The sequence below is a fragment of the Manacus candei genome, unplaced genomic scaffold (genome assembly GCF_025592945.1).
Source record: "Manacus candei isolate 608988 ecotype Guabito, Panama unplaced genomic scaffold, ASM2559294v1 h1tg000011l, whole genome shotgun sequence".
Lineage (NCBI taxonomy): Eukaryota > Metazoa > Chordata > Aves > Passeriformes > Pipridae > Manacus > Manacus candei.
Window position 1 is genome coordinate 22846505 of NW_026138059.1, and position 21203 is coordinate 22867707.

General features: G+C 34.7%; 1 protein-coding gene across 1 annotated transcript in view; it reads right to left on the reverse strand.

Annotated features, from left to right (window-relative positions):
• Positions 1–247: 247 nt before the first annotated feature.
• PHIP (pleckstrin homology domain interacting protein) overlaps positions 248–21203 on the reverse strand; it is a 107629-nt gene continuing 86673 nt past the window's right edge. The window contains exons 30-40 of the mRNA XM_051778004.1: positions 20034–20189; positions 18317–18437; positions 16200–16325; positions 14145–14217; positions 13696–13746; positions 13251–13400; positions 11658–11810; positions 9440–9603; positions 8685–8965; positions 8220–8381; positions 248–6441 (exon numbers count right to left, since the gene is read on the reverse strand). Coding sequence (XP_051633964.1) covers positions 5795–6441; positions 8220–8381; positions 8685–8965; positions 9440–9603; positions 11658–11810; positions 13251–13400; positions 13696–13746; positions 14145–14217; positions 16200–16325; positions 18317–18437; positions 20034–20189 — 2084 coding nt within the window. The 3' untranslated portion in view covers positions 248–5794. The remainder of the gene's footprint in view (positions 6442–8219; positions 8382–8684; positions 8966–9439; positions 9604–11657; positions 11811–13250; positions 13401–13695; positions 13747–14144; positions 14218–16199; positions 16326–18316; positions 18438–20033; positions 20190–21203) is intronic.

Below are 21203 nucleotides of genomic sequence, written 5' to 3' on the forward strand. Positions count from 1 at the left end.
GGCCTCCAGAACTGCAGGGTTTAGTGAAACCCCCTACAAAATAGCAAACTTTGATCTCTATCAGAGCACGCTCCAGTTGTAATTTTGTCTGTTCCCACACATACGCTATACCATATTGCCATATACCACTATACCATATTCCATAAGGAATCAAAACAAGCTGAGTTAAGGCAGTTTTGAGAAACACATAAGCAACTGTCCCATAATACAGTAAATTACTAGATAGAAACAAACACTGTTGGACAGCTTAGAAAAACATGTTTTCTATTTATTTAAAAATAAGTTTGTAGTTACTACATTGCAGTGACAGTAATTCTTACACATACATTCTAGTTTGTATAAAAGGATTCAAAGTATTATGCATCAAAACTAACATAGAAAGTGTCCACATAACAGTAAAGAAATTTCCAATCCATATGTACAAAAAGAAAGGGCACTGTTATCCTGGTGAGATACTTCAGGTTATAACATGATAATCTAGATTTCTGGAAGGAAAAAAGCCTTGATAAAGCTAAAGAATTATAGTTTTCAAAACTGTTACTCATTACATACAACAGATTTTTGTTTTACATAATTCTGTACAAAATAAGCGTAATTTTTAATCTGAAAATGTGTCAGTTTTAAAATTAACCTTTCTAGGTAATTTACTTGAAGTTGAGCTCCATTCTATACATATTGAAACATTATGACAGAATTTAGTTCACGCAAGATCATTATCCAGTTGTCCACCACACTTCTGCAGTTTTAGTATGGTCCAAAAATGTAACTTCTGTATGGTCTCAATGCATTAGCAAACCAACACGTGCAGTTGTAAGCACAAAACAGCACATGTACATCACACAGTACATGACAGGTACTTCTATTTCTTTCTACCCCTATTTTGAATGACTTCATTCTTTGTTTTTTCAGTGTAGGAATTCATAGTATAGTACTACTTTCCCTCCCTAAAATGTATTATTTGAATTATTTGAAGTGAATTTCCTGATGTATTTATCTGCATTAAAAAGGATCCAAATGACTACTTGTTTGACTACGTACCTCCTAAAAGCTAAATTTCTTCACCCTTATTTTATTGCAGCATATAAGGTGGAGTGCCTTGAGGCCCTTATAACCTTGGGAAAAGGGGCAGGGAGGGGGGGGAAGCAGCCAATCGCCTTTTTTTCTGCAATTTAAGATGTCTTTTAATCTAGCTTCCTGGCATGTTTCCTCATCCAACGCACTGTAAAAATGACATGGTGAATTCCTGCATTAAAATTAGCAGAAACACAAGAGCACCTAGAGGTTAGCTCTGGTTTAAAAGCTACCTGCTATTTTCCCCAGACAGCAGAAAGTGAACAAGCTGTACTCATGATTCAAAAACAGGAAGCTACGTAAGCTGTCAATGCCAGACTTGTTATTGGAAACACATTGTTAAGCCTTGGCCAATTTTATGAAATGTAATACGCTTTCCTCTGCATACAAACAAACAGGTATATACAATAATTTACAGCAGAAAACTAACAGCCCTTTTATCAGTTGAATATCTAGGTCCCCTTGGAAACCAGTCTGTTACAAGAGCTTCAGGGATAAAAGAAAATATATACTAATTTTACACAGTTAATTTGTCTTCATTTAGGTAGTAAACAGAAAATGAGCTTTTGCTGTTTCTAGGTGAGGTTTTAAGACCCTCGACCTTCTGTATCACAGCACTGTAGGAGAATTAAATTATTTTTAAACACTCTGTTAAAAAAAGGCAAAAAGTAAAACCTTTGAAAAACTAGTGTGGGCAAAATATACTACTTCAGAATAAGGTAAGGACTCAGGACACAACTGTGGTATGGCTGCATCTTGATTGACCAGCAATGTTAAAATTACCTCAGCAAGATTCACATGCTACAAAATTGAATGTGAATGTTGATGAAAGTGAGATTAAAAATCTCTAACCTCTTATCTACTATGTAAGTACAGGGTGAAACAGTCCCATCCAGTTACACCTATTGCTTTTATAGAACCAGTCAACCATTTAACATGTGCCTAAATTCAAATGACACGCTAAAGCATTTACTTATAGTCCACAATCCAACAAATGTGAGCAAAATATTTAACAATGTGATGTAAAAATTGTAACAAGCTTGAGATTACTGAATGGACAGAGTATTTTTTGTGTTGCATGTAGTCCTTCTTTGGTAAGACAAAAGCCTCTGGCACAGAACTGATGCTTAAAAATATTTGTACAGCAATACAGTGAATAAGCTGTCTCTACACTACAATTTATTTTTTAATAGATATTAATATATCCTACGTGCTGCATCAGGGTCCTTTATCAATTAATAGTTTCACAAATATTAAGCCATAGTAATATTTAACTCAACCAACTCAATCTTACAAGTCTATCAACAAACCAATCACAGGTACAAACCAGACACTGTACAAATAAACATCTGTAAATCTTTATCACAGCAGTCTAATCACTGGAGGAAGACATTTCTCTGTAAAGTTGTATCACTGGTCATTGCCGAGTGACGAAGAGCTCTAGTTCAATATTGAGAATAATAATAATGAACACTACAGTGGTAAAATTTCAGTTCAGTTCCCAGAGAACACACTAACAACAGAAACAAAGTGGATAAAGAGTTGTTAGGTATGTAGGCCCAGGTACAATGATTCCTGTTAAACATTTAGAGCCCACTGTTATGACAGAAGCAGAAGTTATTTCCTCATTGGTAGTTAGAGAACACACTGTTGTTATGATACCACTCAGCAGTAAATACCAATTTTAACGTCTCCCAGTATAGCACAGAAATACCAGAACAGTATCCTCATATCCATGTCAAATATAAACAAATTTAATGAATAAAACTGAGTTAATTGCTGCCAGATCATTTATGTGTATGTGACTATGAAGCTGTATGTTACTTACAATGCAAATGTGAAACAAGCACATGAGATTTTGATAGTCCATTTTCTGAACCAGTTGTTAGGTACTTGAGATGGCATTATAAAACATGCATATAATTATAGTTCTTAAATTATTTCAACACTGACCAATAAGTTTATTGCTCACATTTAAAAACTTAAGACTATGTAATCAAAAGCTCTTTTTCTGTGTTGATACAGTATCTCACAATACTTCAAATAATAAATTTTTCCCCAACCAAAATACAGTCTGATGGTGACTAAAGTCTCATAAATAAAGTTTGCAACCTAGTGAATTAAATTATAAAAATATAACTTTTAAATAAATCTGGTATTAATTTCTAATAAACTTCTAGTGTTGCTTCTATAAAAAAATTTGACCCAAATTATCCACAATTTATTTTAAAAGGAAAAACATTAATGTGTCTAATACAAATTAAAAACTTACTGGCTAAAGTCACCGATATTACTGGGTGGGAAGCAGTACCCATGTTCTGCAGGTAAGGCTTTCTATCCTCGCAAAATTAAGATGTTTAATCTTCTACCTACTATTAAGGGAACGTATATTATCTCAATCTCCAAAACTTACTTACAAGGTATTTTTGATATATAAATATATACATAGACATGCCATATAAAACATCATTACAAACAGAGTAAATACAGAAGATGAATTTTAGATATAATCTGTTTTATATATTACAATGCAGATAACATCAGGAAATTACACATTTTCAAATGATTGCCTTCATCAGTGAGATCTGACAAAATTAACAAGTAGAATCAATCAGTTTTGAATTGTGAAGCTGTATTGCAATTGTACAACTGTAGCTTGTTATCTTACCACATGTTTAGCAACTCCATTTTAATTGAATGATAAAGAAATACTGGTTAGAAAAAATAAATATGCCAACAAATGAAATAAAAACTAATCCCTGCTCCCCAAGTTCAAATCCATAACAATTCAAAGAAGATCTGGAAAATATCTTACTTAGCCACTTTTTGTAGTAAAATGAACTACCTTAAACTAGGTATGGTGGATACTAATTTGCTATCCACAGTAACATATTTCTATTTCTCTTGGTGGCAAATACCAATATTCTTTGTTCAAACTTAGAACCTTTTTTCAGTAAGAAAATAAAGAGTGAAGAATCAGGCCTCAAATACAAATACAGAAGCTGTGCAAATTTAAGGTCTTAATTCTGCATGCCCTCCCTTCTAGACATTGCAGATGATGTTTGTGTAAAAAAAAAAAAAAAAGTATAACCAGAAAATTTTGGTTACATTTTTGTACCATACCAGATCTCAGTAAATATGACTACTTATGTATTTTTAACTTTGAACTGGACAATACTTTTTTTAAGTGATACAAAATGGTATTATTTGTTTGTAAAGGTATAAAATAACTAAATGTACCATAAACAAATAAATAACTGCTTTTCTTTTCCAGAGCAGTACATATAACAATACATTCCCCTAAGTCATATAGTTATCATTTACAATAGACAACTTAATTTTAGTAAGGATGCAAGAAATAATAGAATACAAGGCACAATCATTAAATGGAATTTTTCTTTAGGGTGTATATTGACTTATGTCAGCGTGATATACCATAAAAAGTGCAGAAAAACACAATGTGCAATGAGACCACTGTATAAAACATGATTGCATAAAAAGTGATTTGGCCTTTTAACCCTAATAATTGAAAATAACCAATCTTCCCCTTAAAATTAAACTATAAAGTATGACATTTTAAAATTTTCAATTCTAGTGCTATCTAAAAAATCCTGAAAAAAATTTATACCTGGGTAATATTTTAGATGTATGTGTTTATGTATATATTAATATATACACATACACTCTTCTTTGTAGGTCATTTCAGCCTCTTAAGCATGTCTTAAGTTGTAGAAACAACTATCAATCTGGATCAGAAAGTAAACATCATAATTCCATACTTGTCCTGTAATTTCCTTGAATCCTTTAACCAATTATACATTTAGACTAAAACATCTCTGTCAAAGGACCCCACCAGTGCATTATTTTCTACCAGAAGTACCAAAAAGGATACATTTCAGAACAATGTTAACAATTTACTATTTAAAACAAGACACAGCTTTTATCACTGCAAATGGTATGCTGTACTGACACTCAAAGAAAAAAAGGCTTTCCACTGCACTGATTCTCAGTCTTTGGCACAATAAACAGAGATTTAGTGACTGATACAAGAATCAAGGTCTGAAAAATTAGACATTAGTCAAACTTTTTCCAATGTGGATATATATATATACTTGTGATTACATTTTTGCTATGTTTGGCAGAACTTGGATAAACCAATGGCCTGTGCTAGGCTTCTTTTGCAGCTGAACGTTCCATCACAACTGAAATTAAACATTTTCAGATTAGCAAAGTTTGGTATTTTGTATTTAATAGAAATGCAAGTGAATTTACTGCCACTTTTTGTCAAAGTCTACCTTTCTAGGCGACTTGACTTTACAATCAAAGCGTACCTTGCTTGGTCAAAAATAGACTTCTGTTTTCAGTTTGTGGCAATTAAAAGTACCATCACCTTTTTTCAATTGTGTAGAGATATTATGTACTACTCCAGCAGAGTAGTTATCAACTCTGTACGTCAGTCAGAAATTGCTTCAATTATTCTCAATTGTGAACAAAATGACTGTTGAAATGTATAACCTATTTGGAGGGCAATAAATAGCAAAAGTTTAAAATATATATTTCTTTCAAAGAATGTTCTTTCAGTTTATCTTTTTGCTAGATCTTTCTCCCCACATCAGAACATACTCTTCTAACCCATAATAGCAGCAGGGAAGAAGAAGTCTGTTCTGCTGTTCCTTAACTGTACCTGCTTCATAGCATTCTGAAGTAGAACCCTTGGTAAAAATTACCAACCAATTAAATTAGCTTTTGCTTTTTCAGTCAGCTTTCGGACTCTGCCTCTGCTTGATGTTCCGAAAGTTAAGGAGGTGTCTTCAAACAATAGCTGCCTTTGCTCCTCCTCAGAGTCATCTTCATTGTAAAAGGCTGTCCTCCTACCCTGGTTTCTAGTTCTCATGTGAGGTTCAGAATCTTTAAGCTCTTCAGACCCCTCCTCCATGGGCTCATGTGTCTTTTTCCTCCTGCTTCTTGTTTGCATTTTAACATTCGCAGGAACTAAGAGGTCCGAGCCTGGCTGACGGGTCTTTATCTTCCTTTTTGGCTTTCTACCCCCACGGCCTTTTTTTTGTAACAAGTCTTCCTTCACATTATTTTCAGAAAGAGAGTTGCATGCAGTAGAAACAGAGGCTTCTTCTGGTATATCCCTTGTGGTCTGGATTGTATTCTGCTCTGCAACCTTTTGCTGTTCAACGATTTGTAGCTTTTTTGGTTTCCTGCCTCTTTTCTTGTGCACCACCACCTCACAGCTACTGTTATTAGTCTCCACCTTCGGTTTCCGTCCGGGACCTCTTTTAACTGGAGGTTTCAAAGGCTGTCCTCCATGTCCATTCACCTGAATGCTTCCTGATGCCAAAGCATTATTTTTGCAATCCGCTGTAAAGAAATGCAAGTACATGTCACATAACAGATTTGCGTTTACATTCATTTTCACACTGCCTTAATAAGGCCCTACTAAAATATCTGAAAGGATTCACAGTGATTGCCAATCTGTCAAAATCTGAGAAACCCAAAGTAGAGCTCAAAGAGTTTCATTCTCATATGCAAGGAGAACTAATTTCTAGTTGAGTTTAGTACACAGTAGCTGGGGGGTGGGGGGAAACAACAAACAAAAAAACCAGGAAAAACCCAGGGGGGAAAAAGAGGGAAAAAGGGGAACGCCTAAGGTGTTTTTCTTGGCTGATACAACACCAGTGGACAAAACTCCTATTTTGTATCCACAACAGCAAAAAGTTGCTCAGGAAGCATTACTGTAAGGATCAGGAATGCTTCACAGCAGGTAATCTCTGGAGAAATAAAACAGTTTCTTTCAGCCTGATGTAGCATCTTTTATGTGCAACTTGCACAGATTTCTCACATTAACAGACTGACAGCAGATGTACTTGCTTTGACATTTTATAGGGTGTGTTTTCATTAAGTGAGGGGTACTCGCCTTAGCAGGGCATGTCACAGGACCTCTTAGGGAGATGTTCTGATACCACAGCCCTTGCCTAAAACATGGCCAAGAACAGGCTCATAGTCAGCATGATAGTTCCTCAGTCCTTCGATGGAACACCCATGCACAGCTCCTGCTGTGTTCAAATGTGCACCATCATGCACTGAATGCACAGGCCTCCTCTGTCATATGAGTGGATGTGCAGGAGGGACATTGTCAACAACATTCAGATACCTCTGATCCAACCAAACACCCAGTCCTATAAAAGGTGCATACTTAGCCATGCAACATGGTAACAAGCTGGGGCCTTTGTGAGAAAGATTACAAGGAATAGACAGATGATTTAACTTATCAGACCACAAGCTACTTTTTCAGAAGCATGGAAGACTAAGAAAGAACAGATAATCCTTGGGGAAAGAAGGACTACAAGGAGTAAGCAGATTAATTAGGGGGCGCCCAATTTGCAGACTAAGACTACTAAGTCTCCCATCTTCAGAGAAAAGATGCTTCATGGATCTAGATGCTTCAAGCATCTTCATAACAGTTCAAAGCTCCTCCATAAACAGGAAAGCTTTTTGACTAGAAGATCTTATTTCAGTCTCCACAGAAGTTTTGAGTTTTAAGGTATTCAGACATCAAAAGACCGAGCAAGTTCACTTGAGAGATTTCATGAAACGTAGGTCTGAGCAGTCCATTCAAACGTACTAAACAGAAGCAGTAAATACTGCATAGTTCAATTTTCTGTGGAAAAAAGTGAAAGAACTAATTTGCAGCTGGGATGCTCTGACCTTTACGCTCGTGGCTGCACAGCATGTCACCACACTCAGCGTAACTGAATCAAATGTAACCCACATAAATGTTATGAGGTTAAACACACAGGGTTTAAAGCATGACCCTGCAGAAGTCTGCTTTGGAATTTCAGAACTCCTAACATGATCTTTGTAATATTTTAAATGAAGGCAGAGATATGTTAACATATCAAAATAAGCTAAACAACAGTGATCACATCATGGAAATGGTGTTAAGAATAGTCAAAACTGTGCTAATTCATCAAGAAGGAAACTGTGTCGGAGTTGTTCCATTAGACTTCCCCATTCTGCTAAATCATAATGCATCCTAATTTCCCCACCTCCAAATTACCACAACTAAAGAACAACACTACAGTCAGTACATCAATAACTGGGATGGGGCAGGGAGAAGTTCCAGAGAAATTTGGTACCTTGTTGATTAAGGGTGGAAGATTTTACTTTGCGCTTGATTTGCTTCTCTTTCTCGGGATTTTCTCTAGTGGAGTTATTCCTAGTGTTATGACTGTAATCCGATGGGGTAGGGTTTGATACAATATTCTGGTTCTTGGAATGTTTGGCTGAATTCTCCAGTACTAGAAGGACAAAAAGAAAAAAAAACTATGTAAGTCCAGCAGTTTATACCACATTCAATCTTGTTGGACTAAAATGGAACTCATGTTCTACTACAAACAAACAATTTGAGTCAGTGATCCAGAAGGAAGAAAGCTTCCTAGATAACACAGCCTAACTTGTTCAGTTTTCCTCTGAAGAGCCTCAAAGGCCCATCAGCTTGAATACAGAACTAGTCTTAATTGAGAGAAATATAACAGATTACCAAAAAGCCAGTTTTATCTTTGAAAACATTCCCTGCTTAATTAAAAAAAAATCCAACTTGCCTGACTTTCCTGACCCTGCAGTAGTATTAGGCTTTGTAATTAAAGGCTTTATAGTTAAAGGCTTTGCTCCTGAAGAAGTAGATGGTTGCTCTGTAACAGCCACATCTGTTATCCCCCTATTGCTTCTAGTCCGCACAAGGGAAGAGGCTTCAGCCGCTTTTCCATTCATCTGAGGCGGAGCATGTCGCAGTGCTGTCGACCGTGTAGGTGCAGAAGATGACGAAGTGGTGGAAGTTTCCGCCTTCAGCTGAGGTTTTATTAATCTCCTCTTCCTTTCAGGACTGCAAAAGGAGGAACAATTTGTATCCTGGATGACCCCTTTTTCATTTTACAGGAATAAAGAAAATTAAATGCTAGTGTCTGAGATCGTGGGAGTAAAACAATCACCTCTGTATGAAGTATGTTAAAAACATGACATTTACTGTGGAAATTCATGTAAGTTGTGAGCTTCTGAAAAGTGAATCTTTACAATAAATACTATAGTTATATGACAAAGCATGATGCCACCGCTATCCTAACAATGCTGTTTTACTGTATGTTTAGCAGGTATTTGAATTTTAAGCACTTACACTAGGATAGCTCTAAGTAAAGTTTAAAACTCTTCCACGTCATAGGGACTTGCATGTCAAAGCTACCATTCTGTAATATAGGGAATAGTAAAGGAAGGATTAAGAAAAAAACCACACTAGGTTCTATTGTTTAGGTATGTCAAACTTGCATAACATTTCATGAATGCTGTAAAAGAATTAATGTACCTGGATGCAACACTACTGGAAACTGAGCTGCTTCTACTTCTTTTTTTCCTTCGTTTCTTTATTGTATTTCTTTTATGAAAGCGTAGGGCAGATTTATAATCCGATAAAATCGAACTTATGTGTTCTTCAAAGAAAGCAGAAAGGCGCAAGCTCATGCTGTAGATCTAAAAAAGAAAAGCCAGTAAACAAGTTTTATACTTTTCCAAAGCACCATTTTACTTATTTATCATTGAACAATAGCTAGAAAAGTAAAGTAATCAATATGGAAATGTTTTAGGGAAATTTACAGTCTGTCTCAACAAATTTACATTAACCCATGTGTAGGTTTGCTTTAAACTGTTTTCATGGTTTTGAAAAGTATATTACAACTGAAGATGACACACAAAAGAAAAAATTAGAAAAGTCATTTTTTCAACTGCCTTTCCAGAACGTACTACCCCTTTCTAGCTTCAACAGAAATTACAAAAAGATCCTTAATGTAATTTTACTGTATCATACCTAGGGTCAAGAAATCTTATTTTCTGCTGCATTAAGTTTCATCCTTATATCCTATATTTGAACATCAATCTATTCCTTTTATGGATGAATTGATTCTACCAATAAGTTGGTTTCAACAGGTACAATAAATGTATTGAAATTATGTAGGTGCACATTTTTTTTACCCATCTCTAGCTTTGAATGATTTATAGTGACTCCCAAACTCAGTTAAGATCACAACTAATTATTTGAGCACAGTTGCTATTAATTCTGGAAATGAAAAAAAAAAACCAAAAAAATCCCACCAAAGTGACCTGCCTAGGTACTTTGAGACACAGCACCTTTTTAGAATATGAAACACCATATCAGAATATTGAACAGTTGCCTACCTAATGACACACCAAACTATAAGAGTACCAGACTCAACAATAGGTTTGACAGATTATTATGTATGTGTTACTGGAGATAGCATGCAAAGAAATATGTGTCTAATGTGCCAAGAGAAAAAGAAAAAGCTGATGAGTTTAGGTTTACCATTCAAGTAAGCATAAGTGATGTAAAGTTAAGTGGTATTTTTAGCATGTGCATGACAAATTAAGAGTAAAGACCACCATTCAAAAACTATGTGTTGCATGCACTTGAAAGCACATAGGTTCCAGAATATTAAAATTCTTAACATCAGAGCCTTCCACTTCTAGTTCTAAGTAAAATAAAAAAAGATGTAGACATTTATTACTATACCAGTCTGTTTGGAAGAAACACAAAAAAGTATGAAAATGTCAGAAGGACCTGTGAAATCACACAGAGCTAAGACGACAGGTGTGATGAGATCGAGGAGAGAGAGAAAAACCACAAAAGAATCCGGACTTTCCCCCAAATCCATCCCATTTAATGCAACCAAGAGACTGATTTTTAGGCAGCCTCAATAGTGAGTGGGTTTGTCTGCTACTGACTGAAGAGAGAGTAATCGCTGATCAGTCCGTCTTTCTAGTCATCTGCCAAGAAATTTGTCCCCAAGTTTTAAAACAGTGAAGTCCTAATAATTAATTTGCTATTTAGAACAGCCAAACATAAAAGCTGTTAATAATTCTAGTCTGAACATCTAACACATATTAGTAGAAGAAAAGCTACACAAAAGCCTTGAACACGTGTAAGTATGCATTTATAAATTAACTGCTCAGATACTGCACCTACTAAAAGCAGGGCATCCAAGAGTAGGCTGATACTATGTAAAGACAGTCCTGTTTCCCAGAAATCCTAAGGGCTTCATTACAATTGCACTGCATATTGGTGAACAACACTGAATTTCAACATCCTCTACTGTCTCTACCTGGATATTTTAGTTTGGGGCAACCTCCAAGGTGGAGGGGCTCTGTGTTTTTTTGTTTTGAAAATCAAGTTTCTTCCCAAAATAACAGTTAAATTCCACTATTCTACCCATAGTCATGTTTCTACAGATCTTTCCTTCAATGTGGCTCTCCCTTTAGATCCACTTTCTAATATACACTTTTGAAACACACATGCAGAACATCAGAACTTATGGCATTTAAACAGCACATATTCCTTTCCTTTAAAATACAAAGCTGTAATAGTGTCTCAGAAATATTCAAGTTTGAATATCAGAAATAATTAAACTTGTTTTTAAAAGTAATCAAATTACAGTTGCTTTTTCTGTTCTATATTTTTTCAGATATAAGTGGTCTTTTTTAAACAACAACAATAGAAAATAATAAAGCCTTACCCTTGATCTTTTACTTGGTGTATAGGCCTTGGAATTGCTGAAAATAAGTCTCACATCTTTACATAACTCCATCGGTGATTCATAGTTGCCAGCTTCCAGTGTTTCTCTAACAGTAGCAAAGTCCATAGGAGTATCAATAATATCCCTATAATCCTGTTAAGAAATACCAAAGCAGTTTATTACAATTTTTTTCCAAGCCCTAATATATCATTTTCTTTCAGATGCATTTGATAAACCTGTTTAACACAAATGTCCTATTTAAATAGCTGTGGAAGACTGCTAAAGACGTTTTGCCCCTTTCCACTCATACACAACATAAGTCCTCACAGATATAATCAACAGGACCAACATTAGAAGTTAACCAATAGATGATTTAATTCATTTTCTAAACAGATATACTGAAATGCAGAGCTCAGAATTTCGTGTCCTAAGGATTACATTACTAACACACTGACATGAAGGTACCAGTGATACAAAAAGTGTCACTACAAGCTTTCTGGATGGCTTAAAAGCTCAAACTTGGGACTAAGACTAATGATGTTCTTACATATTAGCTTTAAAATATGAAGTTTGAATACTTGAATCTGATCAGAGGCTTATCACATCCTTCTGAAACCTGAGTAGCTTCCCAAATGGAGACCTGACAATTTAGGAAAGTAATATTAAAATACTGAAAACTCCGTGGGCTTAAATAGGAGCCAGATCAAGCCAATGACAGGATCATTTTTCTAGGCTATGGAAAAAACAGAGCAATATCCATACAATAAAACCCTTAAATACCAAAATTAACCAAAAAGTTAACTTAATCCATCAGGGCAAATAGAACCTGCAGGAGTGCCTATGAATGTTAAACAGGTTTGTGACACCAGGGAGCAGTGTGTTTCATGTCTAAGCCTACTATAGTGCTCTCCATCAGCTCATTTGAGGATCTCAAACACAGCAGCCCATCTGTAGTTGGCCATGGCATAAAGTTCAGGGTACTTCAAAAATAATGGCTGCAGAAGCATCAAAACAGACCTACTAGTGACTTCCAAAACAGAAACATATCTTTTCTCTGAGAAAATTAATTTCCCTGAAGTCAACCACCTTCGAGTGATATTAAAGAAAAACTTATGCTAGAAAGTAAGCAAAACCTTTGCTTTGTTACTGAAAGTTGTCACATAAAATTACCTTTAGTTTTTATACTTCTGAATAAAAAACAATGATCCCTGACACGTCACATTCAACAACCAAACATATGGGTTTCATATATGACTATTTTTCACTCAGAAAATGAAAGACATCTTAATTGCAAAAACTGTAATTTACTTTAGAAGTTGTAATTTACTTAACAACATAGGTATCTCTGAATATAAAACATTTTGCAAGTTAAGTATCTGAGAGAGCAGAGAAGTATAACTTATTTTGAAATTACTTTAAAAAGATGATATAAATTATTATCAAGTGACAGTGAAGCACTGAAAAAAAATTCTGTTACTGCAGCTGCCTGAAGATCCAATTGAAAGAGATGGAAATATGGTCAAAGCCAGAAAAAACACAACCTACCACCTAAGAACTGGATTGTAGCCAGCTTTCTTGCTCTAAAATACTCACTGGATACTCAAGAAGATCCACTGGTTGTCGAAATGGTTCAGAGTCTTCACACTGAAAAATGAGATTCAGCAGCTCCTGGCATTGCTTCTTCCATGACTGAATGTCATATGACTGAGCTCTATTACGTAGCCGCCGCTTTGGCTGATGATCCTGAAATGACAATGTTGTCTGGTGTACATTAAATAAACTAGCTGCATTTACAAAATCTAACAAAAAAGGTTTCCAAGGATATAAATAAATTCACAACATGCAGCAGCACAGACAGAAATGCTTTTACATTGAACAGCTCAGTAGAGCAACACATCACTAAGTTTAAAACTTTCAAAATGCTGATATTACACAATAATAAAAACATTTTCAGTTTTACATTTCATGGTTTACAAATACATTTATAGTTATTTATAGGACTACAAAATACAAATAAAAAAGTCTTAAGAATATTTACCTTTCTTTTTCTAGTGGAAGTGCCAGGCACATTTGTATCTTTCTCTTCTTCCTTTGAGCAAGATAATGAGTCGCACAAAAAGGTTAAAAAATATAAGCATATATGAGTAGATGAATTCTTTTATACTTAATTTATAATTTGAGTCTTTATAGTCCTACTCCTGTCCCTTTGAGAAGCATTTCATGTGACTGTCAGTTTTGAGAACCTCTCAGAAATCTAAGCAGCATCTAAATTCTTCAGCAATCCATTAAAGTTCTCTGCACTAAAGGAGGACAGGAGGCTGGATTTTCACCCAGTTTCCCAGCTGACAAAAAGAAACATTTTGACAGAGAAGTACACCCCACTCCCTTACAGTGACTGAAACCAGTACTTTGGTCTTCCATAGGACAGAGACAGTGATCCCATTTCTCCAGCGTATCAATGCCAATGTCTAAGACACAACCACTTACCTCATCAGAGTCAGACAACACTTTCTTCTTCATTGCATTGTATAATGGAATTATGTCATAGCAACTCTGGTCTCTGTGTAAAAAGAAATATAAGCTAATATTTATCTTCCATCTTCACCTAAGGAATCAGTTGTAATTTTCCCAGGATATGGAAAATATATATGCAATCATTCCCAAATAAGAATGTGTTTACTGCTATACAAATACTAAGACAACTGCAGTAATAAGTCAAGCTAGTCATCTGCTCAAAAGTTGTAAAATATTATCTGCACTCTGTCAAATATAGATCACTTAACAGTGTCAACGTTTTAAAATTAAAAATTATAACCCTTTACCATAAACTTATCGGCATTAGAAAAATCTAATACTATGCCACATAAAGGGCTTTGGGGACCATCTAGCTTTTTAAGAAGCGTTACAGTGAATTTATTGTACAAAAGTGCAATTTAATACATTAGCACCCACAATGTAAGACATTTGAAATGCAATGTTCATTTGTGTAAGGACTAACACTGTTATTGCATAAACCTGCATAATTAATTCATTAAAACACAGTAATTTTCAATTCCTGTTTAATATAAAAAGCTCCTATACAAAGGAAAGCCTCAAGGTGTTCTACTATGTAGCAATCTAAACCACTGGGAAAAAAGTGGTTTATGACACTTCTACCACTTTTAACTGTAAACACTCAGTAACTCTTAACACCATAATACAGGCTATTGCAATTACCTATAAAAGCTGGGAGAGAAGGTGAAAAAAGATAAAGCAACATCAACACCCTCTCCTCCCCCTTTTCGGTTTTTCAAGAGACTTAAGTAACTTAAGAGACTAAGCCTTAGGTTCTCAGATGCACTCTCATTAGAACCATGGGCTTTGCTTTCCATGGTCTAGGCCTTCTACCTCACAGTTAGAACCATAGAAACAAAGAAAAGTCTGGACTTTATATCAATTGCTAGTTCACTTAAATTAGTATATTAATAGACTCAAGCTATAGGCCATTATTAAATAAGAATATCTATGTGTTGCATTAATTTAGCTAAACCAATTAAAAACATACACTTTGAAAAACCCTGAGCTGCTTAATTAATCAGAAAAAAATCATGTAGAATGATCAGATGTTAAAGAACAAAATCAGTAATAGACAAACTCTTTAGATACATATCTTTTCCTAATGGCGTATATTTCACCAAAACTTTTAACATCTGAAGTATTTCACTCTTTTTCATTCTCCAGACAATATCAGAAATCACAGGCACTGAATATATCAAAAATTTTTGTATGGAGTCACAGTCCTAGATTTCCAAATACATAACGCAGTTCTGATGTTTTTTAAGAACACGTGAAATAGAAAAGAACACGATTCAATTTAACAATTTCAATGTAACTAAGAAAGTAAATCACTGAAAATGTCATGATTTTTTGTTAAACTAATGAAGTATTTTGCTGTTTCTATAAGGTGGGAATAACAGTCCTCACTGTGTACAAGCAAATCAAGGCAGTGGACACAGTAAGTTCTTCTTACAAACTTTAGATCTGTAGATGTGTCAACTGACTGAAAAATCTTAAACATTTCTCATTAAGTTTTTCTATAGACAATAATAAAAAAAGAACATTTGAAAGACAACTACTGCTTCTGTCAACTACAAAGCCTCCAATTTTTACCTTGCATACATATTAAACACCATCTTCAATCACATTATCAATTGTAATCTAGACTTTGGAATTAAATGCCCATAATTATGTTCATGTAGACAAAATCAGAACTCATAACTTACCAATGAGTATATGTATAACTCCATTCTTATCATTTAGGAGAAAGTCTCTTGAAATAAAATGCTATGCCAATCTATGCCAATCAGTGTATTATAGAACTTTATCTTGTTTTGCAAACTTATGAATTCTGTGTCAAGACAAGCTTTATTCTTTTCTGCCCCAACAGCAGACAACAGGCTTATTCAAGCTGCAGAACCACCTTACTTTAAGATACAGATCTGAAAAGGCTAAATATCTCAGGGTAAGAGATAGGAATAACAACCAACCTACTAAGCAACTCACTTTATGAAGTGTAGCAGAAGATCTGTAACAAATTTGGCAGATTTGACAATAGGACTTCCAGGTTCATTAAATGTGCGAGTGTTATGTTCAATGTACCGGACTTCCCACATTAATGAAGAAAGGCGCCTGGACGTGAACAGTCGGGGGAAAAGACAAGGAAAAAAATAAAGACTTCATTTCTAGCAATGTATATGAACAGGGGGAGAAAACATTACATCCTTCTTCCCATCCACCACTGTTTTCCATTACATCAGTGTGCACATTGCCATATGCTGCCCTATGTGACCAGCAGAAGCAGAAGGCAGCTTCCTCAGGCTTCCAGTTCTCATGCTATAGTTCTGTGCAATCTATACAAATGGCTTTAAGAATATACAGCTGACAGCCCTTAGGAAAATTCAGCTGTGACATCTCACCTTTTATTATTCCTTTAAGATACACAAAACCCATCCTGTATCAGCTCTGAACTCACAGCTAAGGATTAAAAACAGTAATAAAAATGTTTTTAAACTATACATTTTTCTGACGAATAGACAACAATCAGATCCTCACACCACTCTTATTTGATGACCTAACTATAGAATAGCCACATTATAAAAAATGATGCACAAAATAACTGGAAAAAATAGATCCAAATCTAAAAAAAAAACCAAAAAACTCTGACAGCATAAAAGTTACAAACACATACAATCTTGTATTTTCATACTAAAAAAGCCCAAAATGAAAAGAAATGCTGCGCAAAGGTTTTGTAGAGTTAGGTGGAGGATCATTTAACATGTTTAGCGTAGCATGAGCATTTAGATGCAATTTAATAATGATCTTGGGTCCAGCATTTAGTTTTATACAATGCCAGCAGTCACTAGGAAAGATAATTTTTTTCTGTTTTGTTTTGCATCATTTTGAAACACACAGGCATGCTAGGACTCCTGGTTCAGGAAAGACAAATAAGTTTTAAGGTAAGCCTCATGAAAAGCTACCAAAACCACAAGTGATCTGAAAAGCCCACACAAAGTAAAAGAAAAAAAATTAACGTGAAACCACAACACAGGGTGACTGCTTATTATTTAACCAGGTCATGGCAATACTACAAACTAATAAAACTTAATTTATTGATGGTGTGTTGATTATGAAAAATAACTGCTTACTCTTTTGAAAATGGAAACAAAATCCAGCAAAAAGTCCTCTCCACCTGATGGCAAAGCAGTGCATTATAGAGGCAAAAAGCTGGATTGACTCACATCACATAATAAACATGGAACAACCTAAGTTCAATATTCATTATAATGATAAAAAACAGGTGCTTTTTTGAAAATGAAAAAGCAAATTTAATTTAGAATTCAATCTTCATTTAGCATATATAAATCACTACAAATGGACTTTGAAATTTGTGCCAAAACAAAATGCTAGCCATATTTATTCAAAAGAACTATTAGAGGAACACTGATTTTCAAATTAGAAATAGCCCAAGAACTCAAAGAAACAGAAGTAATTTAAAGGACTATACTGCTACATAGATAATACTTACTGAAAAAAACCCAACCCAAATAAAAACCAAACTATTTCCAAAAAAAAATAAACAAAAACCCCAACAGCAATTGCAATCACAGTTTAGGAAAACATCAAAACAGTGTCAAAAAGACTAGACTTATTTTCGGTGCTGTGCAACAATTCCAGTAATTCAACACCAATAATTTAAGAAGCCAGATTCTGTGTAGCTGCTTAAGTGATAATGCAAGATTTATTTTTTTTTAAAGCACATTAGGACAAAAAAACCCACCTGTGATATCTTTAAGATTTCTTTTTTTTAACTATGAAGTGGAAACTTAATCCTTTGGACTAAAAGTCATTTTACTAACCTTGCAATTTGAATCTCACATGGAACAAGTCTTTTGGATAAGGAGGAATTTAAATGCTATTTAATTTTAAAATACATTTTTGGAACAGACGTTCAATCCTTTTTAGAGTTTCAGAAAATGGAAACATAGATCAAGGATAGAAGATGGAAAAAATTAAAAGCGCACACCTGCACCCATCTCCTAGAGTTTGGTGTTACAAGACAAAGAGCTACCAAAAATACAGCTGGCAGTATACCACAGAAGGAACTGAGACTTGGATCTAACCTGTAAAATCTGCTTTCCAGTCTCTGCTTAATGGTACTGAGGTCTGTGGGATATGCCACAACAGTGCAATACATTGGGTAAGCTTGAAGATCCACAGGTGCCACAAATGCAGAAGCAATATCTAGATGCAATGAAAAAAAAAACCACAGTTATATACCACAAAAGTCCCATGGCAGTTTCAAGATTCACCCCCAGGCAACATATGCTATTTCCTCACGTTTGAAATGTGTAGCAGTTTCCCAAAAGTAACAGTAACTACCCTAGATATTCCAAATATATTCTGATATTCTACTTAAAAGAGTGCTTGCTGAGGTGTGTGCTGTAAGTACAGTCACTGCAGTGACTACCCATTCTGTTGGGCATGAAGCACCACACTCCCCAGAGATAGGTCAAGCTCTTGTATAATATACAAATTTGAAAAGTAGGTTTGAATATACAAATTATACACATTGGAAGGCTTGCAATTCAGTATCGCTATTTAAAACACAGGCTTGTTGCATTTTATTTTATATTGCCACTCTAGCAACTTTAAACAAAGCAACACATTAAATTCTTACCATAAAAATTACAGAGCTATTTCAACCTCCATAAGAGGTGGGTAAAATCCATGCTCAAAATAAAACAGAAAGACAATATCCTGTCCCTACCTAACAGAAAGGAAGCCTAAAAATCAATCTACCATAATGCTATTGGACCGCTGAGCAATTTAAGTCTGTGCACCTAAACAGAGTTGTTTTTTTCCCTCCTATGCTTAGAACCATCACGAGCATTTAGACACACATCATTCTAATATTTTATACTCAAGGAAAAATACTGCAATACAAACCCATAAAACCACCTTTAAAGTCTCTTTCAAAAGTCTTTAAAAACAGAAAATATGTTGTTGCTAAACAGACTGCTCTTCTACTAGGAGCTGTTTACTTTTTTGAATGTTCTAGAAACTGCTGCTTCGTACCAATATGCACCACACATACTATAACTAAATCTCAAACTAAGCAGTACATCATACAACATAATGCAAAATGTAAAACCAGTACTCTCAGAAGGTACAGTGAAAATAACTCAAATTTCATTTCCTCACAATTTCTTTGAACATAAATCTCTAACTTGTTTTACTACGCTGTACAGGTAATTCCTTTCTTTTGGAAGGAAAGGGAAGCTTCTTATGCAGTATGTCATCAGAGAAGCCATGTGGGATATACAGGTAATCTGAATTATTTCAAGAATTGAGTTTTCTGGTTTGCATCAAGTATTTCAAAAAAATCATTTAAAAAAAAAGTATCTGTGACTATTTATATGTTTAATTTATGACCATTGTTAGCACAAAAGCTATGACTGCTGACTTAACACCAATTGTTCACCACAAAGACATACAGAAGACTTATGATTCAGCCTGTATTTCACTGATGGATCTCCACTGAGACACCCATCTTTGATTAAGGTAAACGTTGCAGTGATGTGTTAAACATTTTAACAATTACCTTTTCAGAAACTGCCTGTAAACAGCAATTGCTCTACAACCAAAAGCAAGTGGTTTTTCCCAAGTTAATCAGTTATGTTTTCCTCAGCATTTTGCATAACTAAGGAAATGAGAAAGTTTTGTTCCAGTTAATCAAGAGGTTAAAGGTGTATTTTATCACATTCGTTTGGTAATTTCAGAAGTGCACATGAGCAAAAATATAAACCAAAAACGCTTCCCATATCATTCAGAATTTACCTAGAGTCATCAGTTGGTTTATCCCTGCAATAATTCGGTCACACTCCTCATCTCGGGTCCTGGAACCCCACTCTCCATCCAGAGGTTTGTAGAGCAGTGTTCTACGTTCATCATCTGTTAAAGGAACACTAGTTCCCAGTTCTTCTGGAAATACAGCTGGAATGTAATATGAAAACTAAATAAGACGTAAATATTTGTACCTTGTGTAATACATATACCTGTAAATCAAAGATATCATATAATAATTTTTACTAACTAAAACAAATGCATACTTCTTGATTTGCTCAAAAACATTCTGGATGCATCCAGTATCCTTCCTGTATATTACTGTGTGATAAATTTAAATCCTTACAACACAGTTTGGTGTACAAGAGTTCCTTCAAACAAGATTTATCCTCTTCTGAATAGCTAAATGTAAAATTCATTTTGGAACTAAGACACTCCTTTAACACAGTTAAAACTTGTCTTTGGTTTTGGAGTTATTTTGAGTTAAACCCCAATATTCTTGGTAATAAGTTATTCTAGTAAGGAATGGCACATGGTTTTCAGATGAAGTTTAAGATAACAACTTTGACATTGATGCTAAAAAATTCTCCAGGTAATGGTTCCACCTTGTCAGAGTTTTGTGAGTTAAAATGCTAAAAACCAGAGCACGCAAATTAACAGTGTTATCACCCTGACACCCTTGAGGACTTACCAACTTTGACAATTTATAAAGTAAGAGAAGATTTTTAAAGTATGATGTAAAGTGTTCCTCTTACATTTTTTATATTTTTATAGAAGGTGTAACAATTGGTAATATTTGTACATATAGCCAAAAATCAGGTGCACGTTTAGCTATCTTAATAAGTATCTATCCTTTACCTGAAAACGTTTTCTCCTTCCTTAAGACAACATGAATTAGCTTCTAATAGAAAGTAAACAGGGGCTAATTGCCTATTTTGATTATTTATTTTAGTCATGTTATTACTCCAATGCCTGTATTTTATTTATGACAGAGGTACCCACTAAAAGAAGAGTTGAACTAAAGTGAAAAGTTGAAATGAACACATTTACAACTTAAAATAATTAAGAATTATTTATGATTACTTATGAGTGACAATGTTATCAAACGTATCATGGAAAACACAAGTAAAAAATGCAGATTCTACTTTGGTTTTTAATCAGTTC